This window comes from Arachis hypogaea, chromosome 9, assembly GCF_003086295.3.
Source record: "Arachis hypogaea cultivar Tifrunner chromosome 9, arahy.Tifrunner.gnm2.J5K5, whole genome shotgun sequence".
NCBI lineage: Eukaryota > Viridiplantae > Streptophyta > Magnoliopsida > Fabales > Fabaceae > Arachis > Arachis hypogaea.
In genome coordinates, this window is record NC_092044.1 from 16,692,669 (window position 1) to 16,719,604 (window position 26,936).

At 34.6% G+C, this 26,936-nt stretch overlaps 1 protein-coding gene across 1 annotated transcript; it reads left to right on the forward strand.

Moving 5' to 3' along the window:
- The first annotated feature begins 1,597 nt into the window (after positions 1-1,597).
- LOC112708949 (histidine kinase CKI1-like) lies at positions 1,598-11,017 on the forward strand. The gene is made up of 10 exons (XM_029288987.1): positions 1,598-1,654; positions 2,154-2,393; positions 2,541-2,596; positions 4,597-4,682; positions 5,152-5,195; positions 6,779-7,468; positions 7,811-8,186; positions 8,471-9,054; positions 9,696-10,733; positions 10,805-11,017. The coding sequence occupies exons 1-10, from the start codon at positions 1,598-1,600 to the stop codon at positions 11,015-11,017; spliced, it is 3,384 nt and encodes a 1,127-aa protein (XP_029144820.1).
- The last annotated feature ends 15,919 nt before the right edge of the window (positions 11,018-26,936 follow it).

Here is a 26,936-nt window from a genome sequence, read left to right on the forward strand (position 1 = left end):
ATTTGGTCTTCCTCTCCTTTTATGAATGCTATAGTGCAAAATAGAACCATGGAGTTTGCAGTCTGGTAGCAAAGGACAAGTGGAGGCATTGGAAGAGAACAATCTTCTATAGCTCTCTTTGCATCTCTGTGTTGGGCATTGTAGAAGGTGAGAAATTTGGAGGTCTTTGAAAGTGAAAAGCTGACGGTAACAATAATTGTGGAAACAGCAAGGAATGACTCAAGTCATAGAGCGCCGTTCTTTGTGAATCCTCAATCTCTTCTGTTAGTTTTCTTTTTGCTAGTATTTGGTATTTACCAAAGTGGGAGACCCCCTTTTTCTTTTGTCTTTGTCTCTATAATGGAAAATGTATTTCTTTCTTACAAAGCAATGTAATTACATATCTTTGAAAAAAAGGATAACGTAATATAATATTTAAGTTAAGTGTACACTAAAATTATTTATTAATATAAAATACATATTAAAATACAAAATATATATTAAAAATGAGTTAAACAACACATATATTTATATGTATTTGTACACAAATACATAGTGATTGATTTTAGTTACTAATTTTAGTGTACAAATAATATTTTTACATAATATTAGGTGGGAGATTATGTCAAATTTTCAATAATAAAATATTAACTAACAAAAAATGTTATAAGGTTAACATTTTTTATTAATATTAGCTAACACTTTGAGTTAATATCTTATTTTTATACTATTAATTTAAGATTTAAAGTTCATAATTGAAATTTTATTCTTTAAAATTTAGAATTAATCAAGTATTAATAAAAAATAATAAAATTTATTAATCATGTAACATTATTTTTAACTAGAAAAAATATAAGAAGACAATGAGTTTAGTGAACAATATGAATAATAGAATTAAAAAGAAAATTAAAATCAGATGATAATTAATTTAATTAATTCTATAATTTCGAATTTTGAATTTAAAAAAAAAGAATTTACAAATGGTAGTGCAGTTATGTATACGGTAACCTCCCTTCTCCGCGTGTGATTTTTGTTCTGCAGAGCCTTCCTCTCGCCATTCTTTTCCCATCTCTCTGGTCCACCGTCGCCTAGAACACCAGCCGACGCCGCCCAGCTCTTGCGAATGTCCGAGCAGGAACCCTCTTCGTGGACATTATGTCCCTCGTGCAACCCACCAACGCGCCAGCCATGCAGGCCCCACCGCATGCCGCCGTCTCCCATTGCGCCATTTGTGCGGCACCCTTCCTCCCACCGATTTGACTTCTCCTCCTCTTCCATCTCAGACCGCTGCGCGTTCGGGTTCGAATCCCACGGAGCAGATTTGCAACCTCACCTAGCTGAAGTTGTCGTTGCGTGACTGCTCTGTCACCGGATCTCCTCCCTTGTCTCCATACGTCAACGTCGACTTGATCCACCCCTGCAAATGTGCTGGATGTTCAATTCACTAGATATGTAGATGGTTATTTTGTTTGATTCAGTTTAAGTATATACAATTAACAAATAATGGATGGTCATTTCACTAGGTAATTGGATGATTATTTTAATAACTACGTGGATGGTTGTTTCATGACGATCTTGCGACAGTGACGGGGGAGGGGGTTACAGGGGGTGGATGATGATGGCTGGTGAGGGAGCTTCTAATAGCCAGAAAGGTGGGATGATTGATGAGGGTGGGGTGGCATATGGTTTGGGGAGAAAAAAGTGTTTCGGTGAATTCTTTTGGTAAATTAGAGTTGGGATGGTTACTTTTTTTTTAAATAGCTATTTGGATTTCTTACTTTCCTTGTGTTGGGCCTAATTCGAAGCCCATTGTTCACAACTTCACATTGTTAAGATTTTTCATTGTCTCTTTAGAGGAGTTTTTTTTAAAGTATTGGTAGTAATTTTTAGATCCAGTTGGATTCAGATGGTTTACATAACTCAGTCTGAATTTACAATTCGAACCAGGTTCACATAAACCGACCGGGTCTTTGTTTTTTTTTTCTTTTTTAAAACACGATGTGATTTAGCATTCCTTCCTGAGCTCTCACATTCTCCTCTCTTAGTGTCACTCCCTCACTGAATCTCTCTGTCACTGCTCTCACTGTGGCTCATTACTCTCGCCTTCGGTCTCTCTCACTATCTCCGGTGTCGCATTCAAGCTCCTCGGCTCCAGTCTCTCTTATTGTCACCAGTCTCGCACTCAGTCGCTCTCGCGCGGCTTTCCTGCTATCGTCGTCACCGGCTGCATAAACAGCAGGTCCCGGGATTGGTCATCATTGTCGCTCCCTGTCTCATCGTCATCTCGCACTCAGTCCGAGCCTTTGTTGCGTTTGTCGTCACCGGCGGCAGAAGCAACAGGTCCTATTGCTGGTCGTCAGACTCATCGCTGTCGTCTTCTTGGTTCGACTCTCGGCATCAGCTTCCTCCTCGCTGTGAGCTTCCTTCCCGTCGTCAGCTTCCTTCGCGCAACCAGAAGCTGGTCCCACCCAACCTAGAAGATTTGCATCGATCTCCTTCTTCCTCGAGCCAGAGGCGCTGGTTGCCTAGTTCCGTTAATCGGTTCTTCCCCCTTATCGCAGGTGTTATCCATCTTCTACTCTCTTGTAGCTTCTCGTGCCCCAGATGGTCGTCTCAGGTCCCATTCCTCTTTTCTGTATCGCCACTTTTCCTTCTCTTGCTTAGTTCAGTTCGTCTTCTTCCCACGGTTCTGTCCGTGTTGGTGCTCTGGCGACGCAGCAATTTGGATGAGGGACCCGACAATGCGATGAGAGAACTTTATTTTCCAATATGCGACTTGCCTCCTCGATGTTTTCCATCCAGCTGCTGCCTCCATTAGCCTGCTTCCTCGCCTTTGCCTGGATTTTTGCCAGTGGTGATGTTATTTTGTCTGAGATGCTGTTTTCGTAGTCTGGTTAATACTCGATTTTTCAGCAGCATCATAATTTCTCCCCTTCTGCGCCGATTCTCTTTTCTTGTTGTTACTACCGATTTCATCTTCTCCAGTAAGCTCTGCTGCAATTTGTCGCCGCCCATGTCACGTTCCATAATTCTTCCCTCTTACGGGATTTCACGCTAATAAGTCCGCCAGTGGGTATCTTTACACTATTATTTTGTAACAAATTCTCAAAGCTGAATTCTCTATTTGGGATGGCATACTGTTGGGTCATTTCAAGAGTAAAAGGTAGTGCTTTTATTTTTGACTTCATCAGAATTAGTTGTATTAAACTATTGTCCTTATCAAAATAGTATAGAAAGTAAGTTATTAGCAACTTCAAGATATCAAATGTTGGCATCTGTAATGCTGTTTTTTTCTTTCATTAGTTGGCATGTTCAATGCATAACTAATAGAAGCAGCAACTTAGGAGACATTCCATGGATTTACCAAGATAGCATTAGCACCAAGAAACTGTACAGCACTTCCAAACTGATAAATAATATAGAACCTGCAAACTCATGTATAATTTGTAATGAATTTTTTTTTGTCAGAGATGTAATAGATTAATTTTAGTTTTTTTATTGGTTTTTTGTTAAACATAAATAGTCCAAGTCTAATCTTGTGTTTCTCCAAAAAAAATTTATGTAAAAATAAAAAACTGCTTAAAATGAATCAAATTATTCAAAAATTTAGCTTTTTTTTTTAAATAATAATCGGTTCGAAAGAACCAAAACACAAGTGAGGACACTTGTTGCATTCTCATGCATAATCTTTAAAAAAATTATTTTTTGTGTATGTATGTGAGTGGTTCTCAAATCATAATTCTTCTCCAATAAATTGTAATTGTAATAAGTACGTCCAATCAACTAACAAGAGCTATCATTTTACCAGCATTTTACGTATTTATTTTATGTATTATATCAATAATAAATTTAATAACTAATTTTTTTGTTTACATATAATGTGGATGATATTTTTTTCTACTTCTTTGTATGAATACTTTGATCGTATCATCATGTATTATCTTTGATTAAAGGTTGTTTGTATCCACAAATTTAAGAAATAAAAATAAACGACATTTAGACAAATAAAGGTGAACAATAAATTGAACAAAAATTTTTTTCAATAATTAAATGTAAAAATTATATTAGTTTAAAAAAAATTTCTAAATTTGAACATAGGTTTATGCCCACCAACTTCTTATAGAGGTAATAAAATATTTCCTTCCTTTTTTCTTTAAACAAATATACTAAGAGAAAAGACTTTTAATGTTGATCAAGTTATATTTTCTGAATCAAATTATTTTTTAAAAAATCTTTCTTTGATCACATTTCTTATAAATATTTTTCCTTCAAACGAAATCTCATATCACTACGTTCGCACAATTAATTTTTTTGGTTAATAAAGCATTGGCAAATTAAAATAAAAGTAATAATAAAATAGACTAAATAAATGAGAATATATGGTGCTAACTGCTAAGAATAAAAGAATATCAAATCTTCATGAGAGATCTTTTCATACCCTAATTAATATCATGCCATATGTATAGAACAGTTCCATCTTTACAATTTCTATTGCCAGAAATTTATCATTCACAAGAAGTCAAGAACCTGTGGCTATGATAGATGTAGTTTCACTATTATTTAATATATATCATCACATTACACATACAAGATAATTTGATTTTATGGAATTTCCAGGGCAGAATCAATAGAACATAGGTTTGATCACATCTCTAGAAGATTCCATGAATCTCTTTCGACTTTCGTCACTCATGTTGGTGCTGGTATGTGCTAGTATGTTTATATTATTTGTGCACTTTTTATAACATATTTTCTTCTCTTGTAAACATTCTTTGTTTTTGTACAATTGAGATGATGGTATATTTCCACTATAGGTACTCTTATTCCTATTGTACAATTTTTTAGTATAAAATAAAGTTAACCCCTCTTAGACTTTGGTTTATCTGTAGTTTACTCCCTAACGTTTTATAATTAAAAGATGGATTTTGATATTATTATTGTATGATTATCACATAGTGTAAAAAGGTTCAATTTTCAAAATTATCTTCGTATGACATGATTTTTCAAAGGATAATTATGTGAGAAAATTTAATAGATTTTTTTTCTCCATTTTACAATGTTAGAACATGGAATTGTATATTTTAAAATATTATTAAGACATAAACGGCATATGAATATATTATATATCAATATACTAAGAATATTGGGTGCTAAACATAATTTTTGTTCTAGGTATATGGCTCGTTGTTAGTTCTTGGCTCATTGATGACATATTGGTACATTATAATCTCACAAAAGGAGGAACATGACACTTTTTCAATATCAAAATTATTTTTAAACCAGCTTCAATCAGAAATTAGATACTCACTCGGACACATGGAGTCATCCTCAACTAATTTTTCAAGATTTTTCAGCTCTTCCCTCAATGCTTCTTCTAGTATCTCCTTCATGGATATTAAAACTAAGGTTAGCATCTCTATTAAAGAAAATCCTTGAATAATAATGCAATCAGGTTCAATGTTTTTATTTTTTTTTTTATTGTTCACTGCATGAATATAGCTATTTTTTCAACAGTGCTTTTAAGTTCTTTATTATTCAAAATTGAATTTAAAGATTTTTATTTTATTTTTGTTTACTACATAGAGAATAAAATAGTATATTTGTCTTCTATTTAAAGTTAAATATCTTTAAAATAATTTTGGATTTTGACACAATATTTAAATTTTAAATTAAATATGTTTAATACATCTTAGACAATATTTGTTTTAGATAATAATACAATTACCTAAATGCTATAGATCACACTATGTCAATAAAATTTGTTGCGAATAAATTATGCATTGATAAATTAGGCAACGTCCCAATCAATCTTACACAAGGATTGGAAAAGGTTACCTTAGAATTTTTTTTTAATTTTTTTTTAAATAAATAACACTCACTTGGTACCAAGCAAACCACGGTGTAACGAGGCACCATGATGCCACTTATAACTTCAGATTCAGCTATAGTACGCAGAATATAGTGCTACTAAATAAAACAAAAAGACCACATGTAGCCGCAAACAATTTCTTGAAAAACTACTAGGCAACTAATATATATATATATATATATATATTGTTGATTGAAAGTTTTAATTTTTATTTAAAATATATTTAAAGCAGTAAATAGATTTAAATATATATTATTCTCTAATAATATATTTTTGATGAACTATAAATCTAAAATAATTTCATACATGTATCTAATTATGTAATATTATATTAGTAAAAATAATTATCTTTATATTAATTACGTAAATAGTCAACTAAAAAGATTATAGTGTAAGATATTTTATATTGTCAGTGTATCAAAATTAAATTATTTTTTAAAAATATTAAAAAAATAAACAAAAAAAAGTTAAATTTTTTTTTCTAAGAAGTTAAGAGAATAATTAATATATATATATATATAAATTAAAAAAATTAAAAATTTTATCAAGATTTAATCAAGTTAAATCAAATGTAATAAAATTATAAATTTATTTAAGAAATATAATTTTTTAAAGAGCAATAATATTTAGTATTTTATTATTTTAAATCAGTTAAAACACTAAAAAAATCGTATTAGTTTATCTACTTTACCAATTTTCATCAAATTTTTTAATTTTTTACATAAATAAAATCGATTTAATATTAGTTTAATTCGGTAAAATTGGCTGATTCGATCTAATCTTTAAAACCCTTAATAATTTGACACCACTATGACATTTTAATTTTCCATATATAAATAGACACCACCATATATAAATTTTTCAATTATTACCGGAAAGAAAATTTTGTTGTAACCTTACTTACCATCTTTTATGTCATTATTATTTCAGGTGGCTCCGTTATTATTTCAAGCATTTGAGAGGGTTCCTCACTTAGAGCAAATTTTATACATAGTCATGCAAGGTCTCTCATTTTCATATTATAGAGATCATCTTCAAATTTTGGCAATGTTCTCCAACTCATCATCTTCATCTACTCTATATTATATCCAACATGTAGATCAAGATAATGGAGAACCCTATGGTGAACCTACAAAATACAATTTTTCGTCTATTAACACAAGTTGGATTTCTGAAGCTCTTCAATTTTCTTATTCATATGCATTCAGCAATGCCTCATCATTGCGAACCAATTGGAGCATTATTGTTGATAATGGCCACAACCCTTTGTTTCTCAACTCCGCAAGAGTCACAAGAACAAGTGTGATCTCTCTAGGGTTCTCGGAAACAACAATAACTGATTTTCTCAGGGCTCAAAACAATGATCTTCATCAAAGTTCAATGAGCATGTCTTGGGCTACAAAAGATGGAAGGGCTATTGTACAAGGGATCCGAAATACTCGTTTGGTGATTTCTAATGATACAGTTTTGCTTCAATTATTGGACCAAAATGGAAACCCTAAAGGTGTTGGAGACACTGCTATACCATGCAACAATGAAAGATTTGGATCTAGTTTGAATATTCAGAATACGGAATATTTGATCCACTGCAGCACAATTGATATCATGGGAATAGAATCGGTAAGTTTCTATATTATTCATTATAAGTAGAGTTTAATTTTAGCATACTAATAATAATCGTCTATTCACATTTATTCTTTTAATGCACTTATATTTTTATATTTTTATTAAAGGGGTGTTAAAGGAACAATGATTATCTTGAACAACATGAACAACCATCAATCAAATACAAGTACACTTCACCCTATACTTTTTTTATTAATTCACATAATTCACACATTGTTCAAGAATGTTATTAGTTACCTATACTTTTCTTTTTATTAATGTAATGTTATGTAATTAAATGGACTTATAAAATTATACTAACTGGCATCAAAATTAAATGGTATGTTTTGATTTCAGGTATATGTTGTGGCTATTCGAAAGAATGAATTACTTAGCTTTGACCAGCATTATAAGAAAAAAGGGTTGACTCTGTTGATTGTAATGATATTCATGATATTGATTGCTCTCGTGAGCTTTCTAAGCATGAATGCAAGAAATGCAAAGAGAGAAATGAGATTGCGTGCCTCACTCTTGAAACAAATGGAAGGCACCCAACAAGCTGAGAGAAAGAACATGAATAAAAGCCTTGCATTTGCTGCTGCCAATCATGATGTTAGGGCTTCTCTTGCGGGCCTTACTGCTTTGATAGACATGTCCTTTGACTTTGTTCAAAATGCGTCTGAATTGGACACCAACTTAAAACTAATGAAGGGTTGCACCCAAGACTTACTAGGTAATAATTTCATCTTAATTTGTGTCACCCAATTTGAGTGCAACTATTCTATTTATCAAGTGCTAATTTTTGAGGTTGAAGTTTGGTGTTTAACTTTATGTGAAGTTGATAATTGAGAATCATTAAATAATTTGATATGTTTAACTATCATATCTGAAGATTCTTGACTATCAACTTCAAATAAATTTAACTGCATCTAAATTTTCACCTTTATTATATAGTACTCACACCCAGATGTAAATTGAAAGTATTAATTTGTTGTCATGTTATAAATACTTGCTTAGGGCTGCTGAATTCTATACTTGACACAAGCAAAATTGAGGCTGGAAAAATACAGCTTGAGGAAGAGGAATTTGATGTATCAATTCTGTTGGAAGATATAGTTGACTTATACCACCCTATGGCCTCAAAGAAAGGTGTGGATCTAATCTTGGACCCTTGTGATGGTTCTATTATTAGATACTCACGTGTCAAAGGAGACAGAGGAAGACTCAAACAAGTTTTGTGTAATCTTTTGAGCAATGCTGTTAAGTTTACTGATGAGGGGCACATAGTGGTTAGGGCAAGAGCTCAAAAGCCAAGCTTGCACAATTCATTAATGGCTGGTAATAGTGAAAAACATGGATTCACGGGACGTTTATCATGCTTATGTTTCAAGAAAATTAGCAGTGATGAAATTGAAGGCACGAGTAATTCAACACACGCAGATCCATATTGCGTTATGGATTTTATATTTGAAGTGGATGATACGGGAAAAGGAATCCCCAAAGAGAAGTACGAGTCTGTGTTTGAGAACTATATCCAAGTCAAAGAAACTTCCCTTGGAGTTGGAGGAACTGGCTTGGGACTTGGGATTGTGCAATCACTGGTACGTATTTGCTTTACTTACTAATATTTATACGAAGGTAAAAATGTAATTAAGACAGAATTAGAAAGTAGAATTAGTTAGTTAGTTAGGTTGCAGAATTGTTATTCTGTTTTGGGATGCTGCTTTTGCGTGTGTATCAAAGCATTCTCACTGCATTGGTTAGGAGTTTATATGTATAGGTGTTGCAGTATATAGAAGATAGATATCTGAATGTAATTTGATATAGCATCAATATACTCTTTCAGTTCTTCTCTCTTCTATTCATCATTTGAGTCTCACTGCTGTGTTCATAGTTTTTATTCTTGTTCATCGTTGTTAGAAGAAATCCTGAGTTGTCTAAATCATAACAAAATTGGTTTAAAATTTGTTTATAATATGATACACATCAGTTTAAGTCAGTTCATAAAAATGAAATTGATTTTAATTTAAAAAAAAAAAAGAAAGTCTAGAGGGACAGCATTTAACCATTAAAAATAAATAAATAATCTCATACTTTTAAATGTAATCTCACACCATTAAAAATATTCATGATGGCTACAAATCACAAAATCTGATGGTCTCTAGCACTCCTTATTTATGTAATTTCAGGTAAAACAGAAAAAGAGTGTCTAACTTTTTTTTTTTAATTTTATTTTATTTAGGTGCGTTTGATGCATGGAGACATTGAAATTTCAGAGAAGGACGTGGGAGAAAAGGGAACATGCTTCAAGTTCAATGTTATCCTTAATGTATACGAGACAATCACGAATGCTGCTAGCACAAAAGAAGAAGAAGGTGTTGATGAAAGAAACCACACTCAGGCACCATTACCAACCCTTCAAAGTTGTAGCTCCGGTTCAAGCATTCGTTCCCTTAGTCCAAGATTCCGAATCCGCAGCTCCAGTCCCAAGCCAGAGCCTTCTCGTGTCATTATGCTAATCGCCGACGAGTATCGGCGGAAGGCCACAGAGAAGTTCATGGAGGGCTTAGGGATCAAAGTTGCCGCCGCGAAACGGTTGGAGGATCTATTTGATGTCTTGAAGAAGATGAAACAAAAGTGTCTGTATTCAAGCAGCCACAGTAGTGATTCTCAAGGATCAGAGTATTTGAGTGCGAGCTCTCACTCCCGTTCCAGCAGAGTTAGAGTTGCATTGAGTTCTATGGATGGAAAGACGGATATTGGAGCAGCATCTGATGGCTTTATCCTTATTGTGGTTGAGACAGATGCAGGGCCACTTCTGGAGCTGTGTAAGATAGTTTCCAACTTCAAAAGAGGGCTTTGTAACCCTTGTCAAGTTGTTTGGTTAGATAAGAAGATTCTCTTTAAGAATCTTGATAAGGACACGCTTGATCCCAAAGACATGGTTCTATCGAAACCGTTTCACGGTAGCCGTTTGTTCCAGGTTATAAAGCTTCTTCCCGAGTTCGGTGGATCCAAATTGAACACTCAGGAATCCTTTGTGGATCAATCTTCTGTAATACAAGAATGTGAGGATACAGAAAAGCCGTTGAGTGGTAAGAAAATTTTGGTGGTTGATGATACTCCATTGATGCGCATGATTGCTTTGCGTACTTTGATCAAGCTTGGAGCGATTATAGAGCAGTGTGAGAATGGAGAAACAGCTGTGCATCTAGTTGGTGATGGTTTAATCAAGGATTTTCCTAATCCCCCTTACGATTACATCTTAATGGATTGCCAGGTAACGTTTTTGTATTTGACTTATTTTGCCAGGTAATGTTTGGCTTACTCCTGATGTAATTGATTCCACAGATGCCAGTAATGGACGGGTTCGAGGCAACAAGGAAAATAAGAAAGATAGAGAAGAGGTATGGTAATATTCGCATTCCTATAATTGCATTAACAGCTGACAGTGACAAAATGACCATAGATGCTGGAATGGACTTTCACTTGGTAAAGCCTATCGACAGAAACAAATTTCTTGAAGCCATTCGAGACATCAATGCTAAAAAGCGCTCCATTTAATGTTATGTATCATGCAAAATGTTAGGAGTTTACATATAATCATATAGTGTAGCGTGGTTGTAATTTACCTTGTTTCTTTATTATATGGTAAAAAGTATGATTCTCGCTCTTAGCCTTCGTTTCGTAAAATTTTTATTTTTTAAGATAATTTATAAAAGTTAATTTATAAAAGATAATTTCTTAAAAATCATAACACTTATATTTAATAAATCAAATTAAAATTTACTTTTAATAAATACAAATAATAATAATTATATTTGATGAAATAATTTTTAACATTTAAAAATATCATAATAAATTTGTTTTCAATCACTTTGGAACTCACTAGCTCCAAAAAAAAAAAAGTGAGCGCCGACTAAAGCACAATAAAAAACAAAACACTCAAACAACATACAAACAGCAATGAACTACTTCAAAAAATAAGGAAACTATAAACACATATCTAACAAAGCAAGACTCCTAGGGTCTTCATCCTCCACCGAAGGATCACCATTAGATACATATACTCCATTAAACCATTATGTCCTCTCTTATGATACAAGTTCTTTCATCAAGACAAAACACAACTATTTTCCCTTATTCTTCAGCCACCGGTTGGCAAAGAATTGGACTTGGTTAACACAAGCATCAAGAGTTCTTACCTTCTTCTGAAAATTCAGGAGTTACGCTCCTAAATTGCCCAAAGAACAGCAAAAAAATACACAAACCATTCTCTTTTGCGCAGTTTGCTAAATAGGCTGATTCATCCAACAATAAAAGCAGTCCTTAGGCGTTTGATGCCAAACTCAGGTCAGAAAATATATGATGAACCGACTCCTTACTCGTACCGCCACCTCATTATCGGACAACATCTTCAATTTACAGAGACATCTGTCCATAGTGTTTAACCTTCCAAAATTATAAACCACGTGAGGAAAGACTCATGTTTGCACACCAGTTTATCAACTTTGTCTGCCTTGACAACTACTTTAGAGAGCATTTGCAAGATAGAATTCAAATCCACCATCTCCCAGTCCCGAAGCTCTCTCTCACAAACCCTACTATCCACATTATTTGAGACTCGGTACAGCCGTGGAAACACCTCCTTCAATCTGCCTTCTTTGACCCATAAATCATGCTAAAACTGAATTCTTATAGACTTATACCGTTCCTAGCCACAAGCTGCATACCATCTTCAAAGGCCTCCACCAGCCTAGATATTTATTTTTGTTAATGTATTGTCATGTGATCGGATGTAGGTGTAAAACAATTTTAAAATAACAGCTCATCAAAATTAAATTCTTATTCTAATCCAAAAATTTTTATTTATAAAAAATTTTAATAATTAAAAAATTATAATTATATATAACAACTGTCAAAAACCACTTGTGAAATCTTCTTTGTATTACAAGAAGAATGAAATAGATAATCATGGGCGGCTCACCTTTTTCATACTGAAGTGCTATGTTATCAAAGTCCTTATATTTAATGATAATGAAAAAAAGTAGCATCCTTACATGTATAAATAGAGATTAAAACCTCATTGCGTAACACACATTACAAGTTATAACAATAAACAAATCAATAACAACAACCTTCTCTCTCTTTTTATATTGTTTATATACAAAACATTTTCTCTCTTTCTCTCTGGACAAAGTTTTTCTTTATCTTTTCTTCATATACTACAACATATAATATTAGTAAATATATTAATCATCATTATTATAGTGAGATAATTATATTAGTGAATATCAAAACTAGAGTCTTCCATTTATATTTGTTTTATATTATATCTTCCTTATTTATTTATTCTACAACACATTATTAGCATGAGACTCTGATCAAATTTTTAGGAAGACTCAGGTAACAAATTTTTATTATATCGAAACTCTCTCATCTTGAATTCAATGCTTTTGATATATCTGTAAACAATTATTTATCATGGATATTAGATGCTGAAATTCATCTTGATTCAATGAATCTTGGAGATACCATTAAGGCTGAAAATAATGCATCCCAAAAGGATAAAGCTAAAGCCATGATTTTTCTTCGTCATCATCTTGACGAAGGATTGAAAAATGAATATCTCACATTAAAAGATCTTGCAGATTTTTGGAAAGACCTTGAAGAAGGGTATAATCATCCCAGAAGAATAAAGCTAAAGTCATGATTTTTCTTCGTCATCATATTGACGAAGGATTGAAAAATGAATATCTCACATTAAAAGATCCTGCAGATTTTTGGAAAGACCTTGAAGAAAGGTATAATCATAAAAAAAATGATGATACTTCCTCAAACCTGATATGAATGGACGCACTTGCGTCTGCAGGATTTTAAATCCATAAATGAATATAATTCTGCAATGTTTTGAATCACCTCACGAATGAAATTGTGTGGGAAAAAGATAACTGACAATGATATGTTAGAGAAAACTTTCTCAACCTTCCATACCTCGAATGTGCTCCTGCAACAGCAGTATTGAGAATAGGGGTTTAAAAAGTATTCTGAGTTAATTTCTTACCTTCTTGTTGCTGAACGCAGCAATGAGTTGCTTTTAAAGAATCATGAAGCGCGCCCAATTGGCGCCGCCCCATTTTCTGAAGTAAATGCGGTAAATTACCCCAGAAGAGGTAAATAGCAAGGTTTTAGTAACAAGAAAAATTATGGAAGAAAAAGGAATTATATTCAAAAGAGAGGATCTCACCAGAAGTGGGATAAAGAAAGAAATATTGGGCAAAGTAAATCAACAGAGGATAAGTATTTCTGTTGTGGTGGAAAGGGCCATTGGTCACGTACCTGTCGTACCCCAATGTACCTAGTCGATCTTTACCAGGCATCTTTGAAAAAGGATGATAAAGGAAAGGAAACAAATTTTGTTTCAAATGATGCTGAAAATTCCACTACTCATTATGATGTATCTAATTTCTTTGAGGATCTTGAAGAAAATATTGGTCATTTGATCAATGATGAAATAATTTAATATGTGAGATTGTTAAGTATCCATGTAAATAAATAATGTAAAGAACTTATTGTTAAGTTTTATTTTCTATGTATTTGAGTTTCAAATATGATGTATATAAATAATGAAATATTAATGTTCATAAATTTTGAAATCATTAAATGTCTCAAGTTTTAAAATAAAATTTCGGTATATGACATTATTTTTATGTATAGTGTTTCTTAGAAAAATAATTCCGATCAAGTATTCAATTTAACTGTGCATACTACTCATTTTATTATTATTTGTCTTTGAAGAAAATGGCAAGAATATATAATGAAGATGTATGCCTTGCGGATAGTACAAGTTCGCACACCATTCTCAAAAGTGATATATATTTTACCCATCTTGTGCGAAAAGAAGAATATGTTAATACTATTATTGGCTCAGGCAATGTTATAGAAAGCTCCGGAAGAGCTATAATTTTTTTTCCTGGAGGAACGAAATTTATAATAAATAATGCACTATTATCTACCAAGTCTTTGAGGAACTTGTTGAATTTCAAAGATATTCGCCGAAATGGATATCATATTAATTAAAACAATGAATGAGGGAAATCATGAGTATTTATGTATCACAACTCATGATTTAAATAAAAAAGTTATATTAAAAAAGTTACCCTCACTTTCATCTAAGTTGTATTATACCAAGATTAGTGCAATTGAATCACATGCTATTGTAAACCAGAAGTTTACTGGCCCAAATGAGTTCATAACTTGGCACGACCGATTGGGTCATCTAGGAACAACCATGATGCGGAGAATTATTGAAAATTCCCATGGACATTCACTAAAAAACCAGAAGATTCTTAAATATAGTGAATTTTGTTGTGCTGCATGTTCTCAAGGAAAGTTAATTTTAAGGCCATCACCAGTAAAGATTGGATTTGAGTCTTCTGAATTTCTAGAAAGGATTCAAGGTGATATATGTGGACCTATTCATCCACCATGTGGATCTTTTAGATATTTTATGGTCCTAATAGACGTATCTTCGAGATGGTCACATGTGTGCTTATTATCTTCTCGCAACTTGGCGTTTGCGAGATTACTGGCTCAAATTATTCGATTAAAAGCACGATTTACAGAAAATCCAATCAAAGCAATTTGTCTTGATAATGCTGGTGAATTTACTTCCCAAGCATTTGATGCTTATTGTATAGCTAATGAAATAAGTGTTGAACATCCAGTAACTCATGTTCACACACAAAATGGGTTAGCAGAATCACTTATTAAACACCTCCAATTAATTGCTAGACCCTTACTTATGAGAACAAATCTCCCAACCTCGGTTTGTGGACATGCTATTTTACACGCCGCAATACTTATTCGTTTGAGGCCAACGAGTTACCATCAGTTTTCTCCTATGCAATTAGCATTTGGCCAACAGCCAAATGTTTCCCATTTAAGAATATTTGGGTGTGCGATATATATTCCTATTGCACCACCTAATCACACTAAAGTGGGACCCCAAAGAAAATTGGGGATATATGTTGGATATGATTCTCCCTCTATAGTGAGGTATCTTGAGATACAAACTGGAGATGTATTTAAAGCCTGATTTACGGATTGTCAATGAAATATTTGCATATAATGTGGCATTAAATATCATGCATGAAAGTAAGGATCTTGAGCCAAGATCAGTTGAAGAATGTCGACAAAGAAATGATTGGCCAAAATAGAAAGAAGCCATGAAGGCTGAGTTAGACTCACTTGCAAAATGTGAGGTCTTTGGACTTGTAGTCCGTACACCAGAAGATGTAAAACCTGTTGGATACCGATGGGTATTTGTGAGAAAACAAAATGAGAAAAATGAAGTTGTGCGCTACAAAGCCTGACTTGTGGCACAAGTTTTTTCACAAAGGCCCGGAATAGATTATGAAGAAACGTATTCCCCTGTAGTGGATGCAATAACATTGCATTATTTGGTCAGTTTATCTGTATATGATAAACTACATATGCATTTAATGGATGTGGTAACAGCCTACTTATACGACTCATCAGATCGTGATATCTATATGAAAGTCCCTGAAGGATTAAAGATATCCAAACCATCCAATGAATATTCACATGGATTATACTCAGTTAAATTGCAAAGATCTTTATATGGTCTAAAGCAATCTGGACGAATGTGGTATAATCGTCTTACTGAATATCTGGCCAAAAATGGATTCAAGAATGATGATATCTGTCCATGTGTTTTCATAAAGAAATCTGCATCTGGATTCATTATAATTGCTATGTACGTTGATGATTTAAATATCATTGGAACTCCTGAAGAGATTCCAACAATTATAAAAACTCTAAAAAAAGAGTTTGAGATGAAAGATCTTGGAAAGACTAAATTTTGTCTCGGCTTACAGATCAAGCACATAAAAGAATGGGATCTTTATTCATCAAATAACATACACATAAAAGATCTTGAAGAGATTTTATATGGATAAGTCACATCCATTAAGTCCCCCAATGATCGTAAGATCTTTGGATGTGAAAAAAGATCAATTCTGTCCTAAAAAAGAAAATGAAGATATCCTTGGTCTTGAAGTATCATATCTTAGTGCCATTGGAGCACTAATGTATCTTGCTAAAAATACACGACCCGATATATCATTTGCTGTGAATTTATTAGCAAGGTATAGTTCCTCTCTAACCAGAAGACATTGGAGTGGAGTCAAGCAAATCTTTCGATATCTTCATGGAATGGTTGATATGGGATTGTTTTATCCATATAGATCCAAGTCACAACTAGTTGGCTATGCAGATGCTGGATACTTGTTTGATCCACATAAAGGGAGATCTCAAACAGGATATTTGTTCACATATGGTGATACAGCTATATCATGGAGGTCTACGAAACAGACAATTGCAGCAACTTCCTCTAATCATGCTGAAACACTAGCAATACATGAAGCAAATCGCGAGTGTTTTTGGCTCAGGAGTTTGATCTAATATATCCTGTCATCGTGTGGACTGATTGATCATAAGATAGCCCCAACTGTCTTGTTTGAAGATAATACAGCATGCATTAATCAACTTAAAGTGGATAGAATAAAGCATATTTCTCCCAAATTCTTCTTCACTCATGATCTTCAAAATCAAGGGACAATTGATGTCCAGCAGATCCGCTCAAGTGACAATCTGACAGATTTATTTACAAAGTCACTCCCAAAATCCTCCTTTGAAAGATTGGTACATGAGATTGGGATGCGCCAATTTTGAGACATTAAATAATGTCGATAAGAGGGGGAGACTGTACTCTTTTTTCCTTGGTCAGGTTTTTTTTCGCATTGGATTTTTCTTGACAAGGTTTTTAATGAGACAGTCCCCATCACAAATGATATTGTACTCTTTTTCCTTCACTAAAGTTTTTTTCCATTAGGTTTTCTTTTGTAAGGTTTTAACGAGGCAATAATCCTAAATGGTCATCCAAGGGGGAGTGTTACGATAAGAATGAAATGGATGACCATGGACGGCTCACCTTTTCCATACTGAAGTGCTATGTTACCAAAGTCCTTACATTTAATGATAATAGAAAAAAGTAGCCTCCTTGCATGTATAAATAGAGGTTAAACCTCAGTGCATAACACACAGTTACAGCAATAAACAAATCAATAACAACAAATTTCTCTCTCTTTTTATATTGTCTATATTCAAAATTTTTCTCTCATTTTATACGTTGCTAATATATAATAATAGTAAATATATAAGTTATTTCTATTATAGTGAGATAATTATATTAGTGAATATTAAAAATAGAGTCTTCCATTTATATTTATTTTATATTATATCTTCCTTATTTATTTATTCTACAACACTTTGTTAATTTTTTTATTGAAAACTTGTTGTGTAGACATGGAGTGGATCCTCTCCAATGAAGAAAAAACTGGATGGTGTTAATTGTGATCTCTCACCCTTCATTACTCTCTCTCTCTCTCTTATATTTAATTTTGGTCCCACTTATAAAATTAATGGTGAGAGATCACACTTTATTTTCTCAAGTGTTAAAAAAACTGGAGAGGATCCATTTCCGTGTAGCCACCCTTAGACAATTGGTATGGGAAATTGTGATCACACTTTTCACAACTCCGCATAGCTGACCAGCAAGTGTACTGGGTCGTCCAAGTAATACCTTACGTGAGTAAGGGTTGATCCCACGGAGATTGTCGACTTGAAGCAAGCTATGGTCATCTTGTAAATATCAGTCAGGCAGATTCAAATGGTTATGAGGTGCTGATAATTAAAAGATAAATAAAATGGAAAATAAAATACAGTTACTTATATAGTTCCTTGGTGGGAATTTCAGATAAGCGTTTGGAGATGCTTTGTTGCCTCTGAACCTCTGCTTTCCTATTGTCCTCATCCACTCATGCGTACTCCCTTCCATGGCAAGCTGTATGTTGGTGGATCACCATTGTCAATGGTTACCATCCGTCCTCTCAATGAAAACATGTCCTCTACGGTTTCCCGCATGGCTAATCAGCTATCGGTTCTCGATCGTGTCGGAATAGAATACATTTATTCTTTTGCACACTGTCACTACACCCAACAGTCACGAGTTTGAAGCTCATCACAGTCATCCCATCCCAGATCCTACTCGAAATACCACAGACAAGGTTTAGACTTTCCGGATCTCAAGAATACTGCCAATTGATTCTAGCTTATACCACGAAGGTTCTAACATCACGGATTCGAATGCTCTGTTGTCAGAAAAGGTGATTCAGATCCGTGGGTCAGAGACCAAAGAGAGTATACTCCAGCTGTCGTCCAATGACTACGTTGAACACCATGTAGACCGCTTTGTGGTTGTCAGGCACGCGGATCTTGGCTAAGCGAGTAACGAAGATTGGGTGATTGTCACGGGTCACCCCTTCATTCTGACTTAACTGAATTAAGTACAAGAGTATATGTTGCGTGACCATCTTTTCTATCTTTTCCTAGTGAATTTGCATGGATTTCGTTGAGTTAAATCAAGAATTAATTATATTTTAGCCAATATGGATGCTATTTTGAGTTTTGTGCAATACTGTTTATTTTAGGTAGCATTCGGTTGGATTTAATGGAGTTTTTACAGCACAAGAATCAAAGGAGATGGATGCGAGGAGCGACGCACACGCGTGCGCGAGATTTGGAGGTATCCATGGTGACGCGTGCGCGTGACTGACGCGTGCGCGTGACTGACGCGTACGCGTACGCGTGACATGTGCCACGTGCAGAAGAACGCAGAAAAATGCTGGGGCGATTTCTGGGCTATTTTGACCCAGTTTCCAGCCTAAAAAACATAGATTAGAAGCTGCAGAATGGACAAATCAAGTGGTCCGCACCCATCAGCTGAAGACTTGTTAATAATTCGAATTTAAATTCAAATCTTATTTTTAGGAAAAGATATTATTCTTAATTTTAGATAATTAGATTTTAAATTTATTAGGATTAGTTATAAATAGGAATTTAGATGCCATCAGATGGGAACTCGTTACATTTTGACAATCCTTATTTTCTCTCTGAACCATGAGCAACTAATCCTCCATTGTTAAGGTTAGGAGTTCTGTCTATTTGTATGGATTGATTCGTTTGATCTTTCTAATTTAATCCATGTTTTGATTTATATTTCAATAATTTGTTTTCGTTCTTTATTTTATGAATTTGGGTGGAATGGAAGTATGACCCATGTTCTAATTGAGTTCTTGTAAAACTTGGAAAAGCTCTTTACTTGAACAACAGCTTGAAAACATATTATCCTAAATTTCTAATTGTTTGTATTTAACGGGATACGTGACATATAATCCCCTTATTTTTGGATAATAAGGATTTTTGTGGCATATAAACTGGAATTTGAACTTCACCTTCTAACTGGAATTAATTGACCAAGGAATTAGCAGTTGATGAATTTTAGAGGAGACTAGGAAGGTTTAAGGAATTAGGGTCTAGTCACATATAGTTTGCCATGAATTAAATCTTGCATGATTAAATTAGTTAGTAAGAAAAATTAATCTGGAAAAATAGATAACTCTGAAACCTTAACTGTTTTCTCCATATTTTATTCCCAACATATTTATTTGCTATCCTTTTTATATTCTGAGTTCGAATTTAAACCTTTTGAATATCTCAAAACCCTTTTCTGCTTGCCTAACTAAGCCAATCAATTAATTATTATTGCTTGATCCATCAATCCTCGTGGGATCGATCCTTACTCATGTAAGGTATTACTTGGTACGAATGACATGGCAAAAATTGGCAGATTAAGAATTATTAAGAAAAATAACGTTGCAATTACAACTCTTAACCAGCAAAAATTCACTTGTCAATTTAGAAAAGAGTTGTCACAAATTTTAGAAATAAAATACTGGGAGTATGAGTCCCAGGTCGTCTCCCAACGAGTTGCAGGAATATGTGCTATTTTAGGGGTGAGCACGGCTCGGTCCAGCCCAAGACCCGTCCCGGGCCCGATGAAATTTGGGTCCTTAAGACCCGGACCCGAAGAGACCCGGGGTTGACCCGGGAACTAAATGAAACCGGGACCGAGCCAAGGCTCGGGTCACCCGGACCCGGCCCGGTAACTCAATATGCGCTAGTGCATTAGTGGCTTAGTGATACAATTTGTCAATTTGAATCAGGGGAAAAGAGGGCTAGGGCATTCACGCGTTCAGAATTCAGATCTGAGATATTCAACCTCACTGACTCACTCCCTCATTCATTCAACCTCAGCCCAGTCCTCAGTCTCCACTCCGCCACTTCCCACGGCCAACACTAACCCAGTGACCCCTGACCTCATCTTCTCTCCCCACGGCATACTCTCAGTCTCCCATCAAGCAGTCACAGACGACGTACTCCCAGCAGCAGCAAGCACGCATCACGCAGTCGCCCGCTACTCCGTCCTCGTCTTCCCAGTAAGCACGCACAAGGAAGTCTCACCCCACTACCCCAGTCTTGAGTCTCTGGCGAAGCCGTTCCTTCTACTGACGACGGTGCTGCCCTGCTTCTCGTGACGTGTCGCATCTGTGCTAGGCCGGACCCGGTCGTCTTCTTCCCTGCTTCTCTGCTAGTCTTTTTCCTTCTGCTCCGCTCTCTTCTCCGGTCTTCTTCACAGGTAAACAATTAATTTTGTTATTTAATTAATATTCTGATTAAGGATTAGGAATTTTGATAATTTGATTATAAAAATTTGTGAATTTAGGGACGTGGAAGTTGATTTTGATTATTAGAATTCTGATTAAGGTTGTGGGTGTTGATTCTTTATTATTGTGAACTTTGATTATTGTGAATTTAGTTGATTATTGTTTTGCTCAGTGTACTATTTAGCTGATTATAAAACTTATTCAACCATTATCATGTCATAAAGGGAAACAAGCGTCCTAATCTTCAGCTTCCACGAACCCGAAAAGGAGGTTATACTAAAACTCACCGTGTCAACACTGGATACAAATTGAGGGAATAGCTATATATTTGTATGCTTTTGATCTGTACCCTGTAATTCCCCAAATGTATATAATTATACATGCCAAATAATGTTTGATATTCTCTCTATTAGTTGTACCTTAATCTTCTTATCTAGTTACCTCCCAAACGGTGCAAACTCCGATGACAGCAGCGTTTGCTGATTTTTTTGCTAATTTATTTAGTTGATTATTATTTTGTTCAGTGTATTGTGAATTTAGTTTATTATTGTGATTTTAGTTGATTATAAAATTGGTGTTTGCTGATTTTTTTGCTACTTTGTTTAGTTGATTATTGTTTTGTTCAGTGTATTGTGAATTTAGTTGGTTATTATTGTGAATTTAGTTGATGATTGTGAATTTAGTTGATTATAAAAGTAGTGTTTGCTGATTTTTTTGCTAATTTTTTTAGTTGATTTTTGTTTTCTTCTTCATGAATTATTATAAGGTTTCTCTATCTTTATGATTGAGGAGAATACAAGAATGGAAATTGAAGCCCAAAATCCTGTTCCTTCTGCTGAAAATCTTGCTGTTTTTGCTGAAAATCCTGCTCCTTCTGCTATAGATGCCGCCACAACTCCTGCTGAACTACAAGTTAATGAAGAAGATAAGGATACAAACATTGCAACTCCAGAGGCTTCTCGTAGGGGAAAGAAATCGTATGTTTGGGAGCATTTTACTGAACTTCTGTTGACTGAGACAAAGGGACAGCACCAGGCCAAATGTAATCATTGTCAGAAAAAATATGGTTGTCATCCTACTAAGCATGGAACAAATTCTCTAAATAGGCACTTAAAGAGTGCTCATAAGTGGATATTTACTAAAGAGGGGAAGAAGGGGACACTTCATGGCTATATGCCCAAAATTGAGGAAGAGGATCTATGCAAAGCCTTTAAGGGTTATAACTTGGAAGATTGTAAGAAGTCTGTAGCTGAGTTTGTTGTACTAGATGAGATGCCATTTAAAGTTGTTGAGGGGATTGGGTTTCGTAAGATGTTAAATCGTTTTGAACCAAGATTTACGGTACTATCTAGGTGGACAGTCTCAAGAGATTGCTTTCAACTGTATTTAGATGAGAAGAAAAAGCTAAAAGAATGGTTGGCAAAGTCATGTGCTCGGGTTTGTTTGACAAATGATTGCTGGACATCAAATCAAAATTATAATTATATGAGCTTGATTGCACATTTTGTTGATGACGAATGGAAGTTACAAAAGAGGATTATAAATTTCTGTCACATTGAGAACCACAAGGGTGATACGGTAGGCAGAGAAATCGAGAAATGCTTGAGAGAGTGGGGAATTGAAAAAGTTTTCACAATCACAGTAGATAATGCAAGTTCGAATGATGGAGCTATTACTTATCTTCAAAGGAAATTAGGTGCAAGAGGTGGGTTGGTGTGTGGAGGAAAGTATATGCAAGTGAGATGCTGCGCTCATGTTCTTAATTTGATAGTGAACAAAGGAATTAAAGAGCAACAAACTTCAATTAAAAGCATTAGAAATGCTGTCAGGTATGTTAGGTCCTCTCCTCAAAGGATTAAAAAATTTAAAGATTGCATTGAGGCCGAGTTAATTGAATATAAAAGTCTTGTGTGCTTGGATGTTCCAACTAGGTGGAACTTTACCTATCTAATGTTGGAACATGCCGAGAAATTTGAAAAAGCTTTTGATAGACTTTATGATCAAGAACCTGATTATCTTATATGGTTTGGAGAGGACAATGGGGGAAAAAAGAAAGTTGGTCCACCAACACCACTTGATTGGCAACATGCTAGATTATTTATTGACTTTTTTAGAATATTCTATGAGATAACTTTGAGTTTCTCATCTTCTTTGCATGTTACATCGAACAAATGTTTTCATGAAATTGCATCTGTTGCTTCTCAATTAACATCTTGGAGCCAAAATCATTCTGAATTGTTAGGAAGCATGGCATGTTCTATGAAACATAAATATGATAAATATTGGGGACCGGTTGACAAATTTAATCCATTGTTACTTGTTGCTGTTGTATTGGATCTTCGGTACAAACTAGATTATCTCTGTTGGTGTTTGGAGGATGCTTATGACAAGGAAGTGTCTACTAACATGACTGATTTTGTTAAACTCACATTAGACACGTTGCATAAGTTTTATGAAAAAGAGGTTGCCGATGATAAAGGGAGGGATGATTGTGGAGATTCATCTAGAGATATTTTTTATGACAATATTAAAGTCTCAGCTGGTGCCAAGGGTGTTTCTGAAAATAGAGTGAATATGTGGAAAAAACAAAAAAGAGAGAAGGCTAATGCAAATAGCAAGTCAGATGTGGAGAGATATTTGGCCGAGAATACTGTGGAAGATGAGAATTTTGATATATTGGCTTGGTGGAAAGTGAATGCTTCAAAATACAGAATTCTTTCTCTCAGAGCCCGTGACATCTTAGGTATTCCAGTTTCAACTGTTGCTTCTGAATCATGCTTTAGCACTGGTGGACGTGTGGTTGATGTCTTCCGTAGCTCTTTGTCACCATTAATGGCTGAAGCTTTGGTATGCACTCAAAGTTGGTTGTGCCCTTCTAAACAAAGAGATGGAGATCAAGAATTTGATTTATTTGATAGCAGTCAGAAGATTGTTGAAGGTACATTTATGAAATTTTTATTATTTGTAACTTATTTATTTCAAGTAATAATCTTTTATATGAAAAATGAGTAACTTTATATGTTTTGTAGGTTTCACTAATGCATCCACATCATAAGGAACAAGTTGACAACATTAATGGCTATTGATGGATGATGGTTATTCATGTGGAATTAATGTTTTGTAAACTTTAATATTTTCATTTGTTTAGTTATTACAAGACTAAGTTAATGTTTTATATTTAGAATGCACAAGATTTTAAGACTAATGTATAATATTGTGTTGTTTGTATTGACTTAAATATTTAGTGTTATAAGACAATATTAGTATTGATTGTGGTTAATGGTTATGTTTTAATTTTAGAAAAGGTAAGGTGATGTGAATGGCCCGGTTTTCACCCGGTATAGACGTGGCCCGAAATGGTATAGGTTTCATCGGGTCTAGGGTCGGGTTCGGGTCTCATAAATGGACCCGGTACATATTTCGGGCCGGGTCTGGGTCACACCAAACCCGGTTTCACCCGACCCATGCACACCCCTATGCTATTTTACTAATCAGAGGTTTTCGAAAATGGTTTTGAAATTGGTAAACAGGAAATTAAATCAGGGAATTTATGTAATTTAAATAAAATCTTGACCAGGAGAAGATTAATCGGAAGTTTTATCCTTGTTAGAATTTTCTCAAAATCAATTAATAATTAGTAGTTGTTTCTACTTAGTTAACCCTCAACGAATAAAGGAAAGTCAAGTTAAAAGTCAACTTCTATTCACAAGTCCTAATCATCTTCCTTAGGAAGGATTAGAGTTAGTGACTAACAAGCCAACCAACAACGAACCAATTACAATTGAACTCTTGAGTGTTCCAACTCAAGGTTCTCCTTTTAATCAACTCCCAATCAAGTTGGGCAACTACTCCATTATCATAAATATAGACTTCACAAAATTAAGAGGGAAAATAAAAAGAGACATGATAAACAATAATCAAAGAGATTAATTAAAAAATAAAGATAGTCTTGTATTAATGAATTCTAAGAATAATCCAATGTCAACTCTGGACAAATTAAGAATATGGAAGAGTAAATGAAAAGTAGGTAAACAAACTAGAATGACCGGTTCCGGAGGTAGACTCTTCTCAATAACCAAAGCCAAATTCTTCAAATCCTAATTTATGAATGTATATGAAAAACGTAGAGGAGGAGTAGAAATCAGATCTAAAACTAAAAATTATGCGGAATGAATGTTCTCCTCTGTCTCTACATGTTCCTTGGCTCTAATCTGCGTTTCTGGGCCGAAAACTGGGTTAAAACGCGGCCAAGAATCTATGCCAGCGACTTCTGTAATTCTACAGATCGCGCACGTCACGTGACCGCGTCGTCCACGCGTTCGCGTCACTCAGCATTTTCCATACCACGCGTGCGCGACGTCCACGCATTCGCGTCACTCGTGCAGCTTCCAATCCACGCGTTCGCGTCAGGCACGCGTTCGCGTCGCTGTGAATTTTTCCTTTTCGCGCGGTCACGTGAGCCATCCGCCCGCGTCACTTCTCGCTAGTCATCTCCTCAATTTCTTGTATTCCTTTCATTTTTGCAAGATTCATCTCCATTCTTTAAGCTATTCTTGCCCGATGAAGCCTGAAATACTTGACACACAGATCACGACATCGAATGGTATAAAGGAGAATAAGAATATACAATTAAAAGATCTTTGGGAAGTAAGTTTTCAATCAAAGAACAATATTGGGAAGGAATTGTAAATACATGCAAATCATATGAATAAGTGGGTGAAGACTTGATAAAACTACTCAATTAAATACAATATAAATCATAAAATAATAGTTTATCAACGACCCGGTACACTTGCCGGTTAGTCTGTGGGTTATAAAATACCGCATCAGTATATCTTATAGGAGAAGTAGGCGTGAATTGAATAGAAAAATAATAATACTTGCATTAATGCTCGAGGAACAGCAGAGCTCCTCACCTTAATCTGTGAGGTGTAGAAACTCCACCGTTGAAAAATACATAAGAACAAGGTCTAGGCATGGCCAAATGGTCAGCCTCCCCAAATAGCATAATACATTCGAAATAGGATTCAAAGACCTAATCAAAGGATTGAAAAGTGGTCTAGAGATGTGAATACAATAGTAAAAAGTGCTATTTATACTAAACTAGTAAATTAGGTTTACAAAAAATGAATAGATAATGCAGAAATCCACTTTCGGGGCCCACTTAGTTTGTGTTTGTGCTGAGCATTGAAGCTTTCATGTGCATAGGCTCTTCTTGGAGTTTAAACGCCAGTTTTGGTGCCAGTTTGGGCGTTTAACTCCAGCTTTGGTGCCAGTTCTGGCGTTTTACGCAAGAAAAGGGTCTCTGGTTGGCGTTTGGACGCCAGTTTGGGCCATCAAATCTCGGGCAAAGTATGGACTATTATACATTGCTGGAAAGCCCAAGATGCTCTTTCCAATGCAATTGAGAGCGCGCCAATTGGGTTTCTGTAGCTCCAGAAAATCCACTTCGAGTACAGGGAGGTCAAAATTCAACAGCATCTGTAGTTCTTTCTCAGCCTCTGAATTAGATTTTTGCTCAGGTCCCTCAATTTCAACCAGAAAATACCTGAAATCACAAAAAAACACACAAACTCATAGTAAAGTCCAGAAATGTGAATTTTGCATAAAAACTAATAAAAATATACTAAAAAGTAACTAAAACATACTAGAAACTACCTAAAAACAATGCCAAAAAGCGTATAAATTATCCGCTCATCACAACACCAAACTTAAATTGTTGCTTGTCCTCAAGCAACTGAAAACAAAATAGGATAAAAAGAAGAGGATATACAATAAATTCAAAAACATCAATGAAGCTTAGTTCTAATTAGATGAGCGGGGCTAGTAGCTTT

Coding starts and splice junctions, on each gene's coding strand:
- LOC112708949 (XM_029288987.1), top strand. CDS start 1,598: ATGGCTGGTGAGGGAGCTTCTAATAGCCAGAAAGGTGGGATGATTGAT. Junction 4,683..5,151: donor CGTCACTCATGTTGGTGCTG/GTATGTGCTAGT, acceptor TTTTTGTTCTAG/GTATATGGCTCGTTGTTAGT. Junction 7,469..7,810: donor ATATCATGGGAATAGAATCG/GTAAGTTTCTAT, acceptor TTTTGATTTCAG/GTATATGTTGTGGCTATTCG.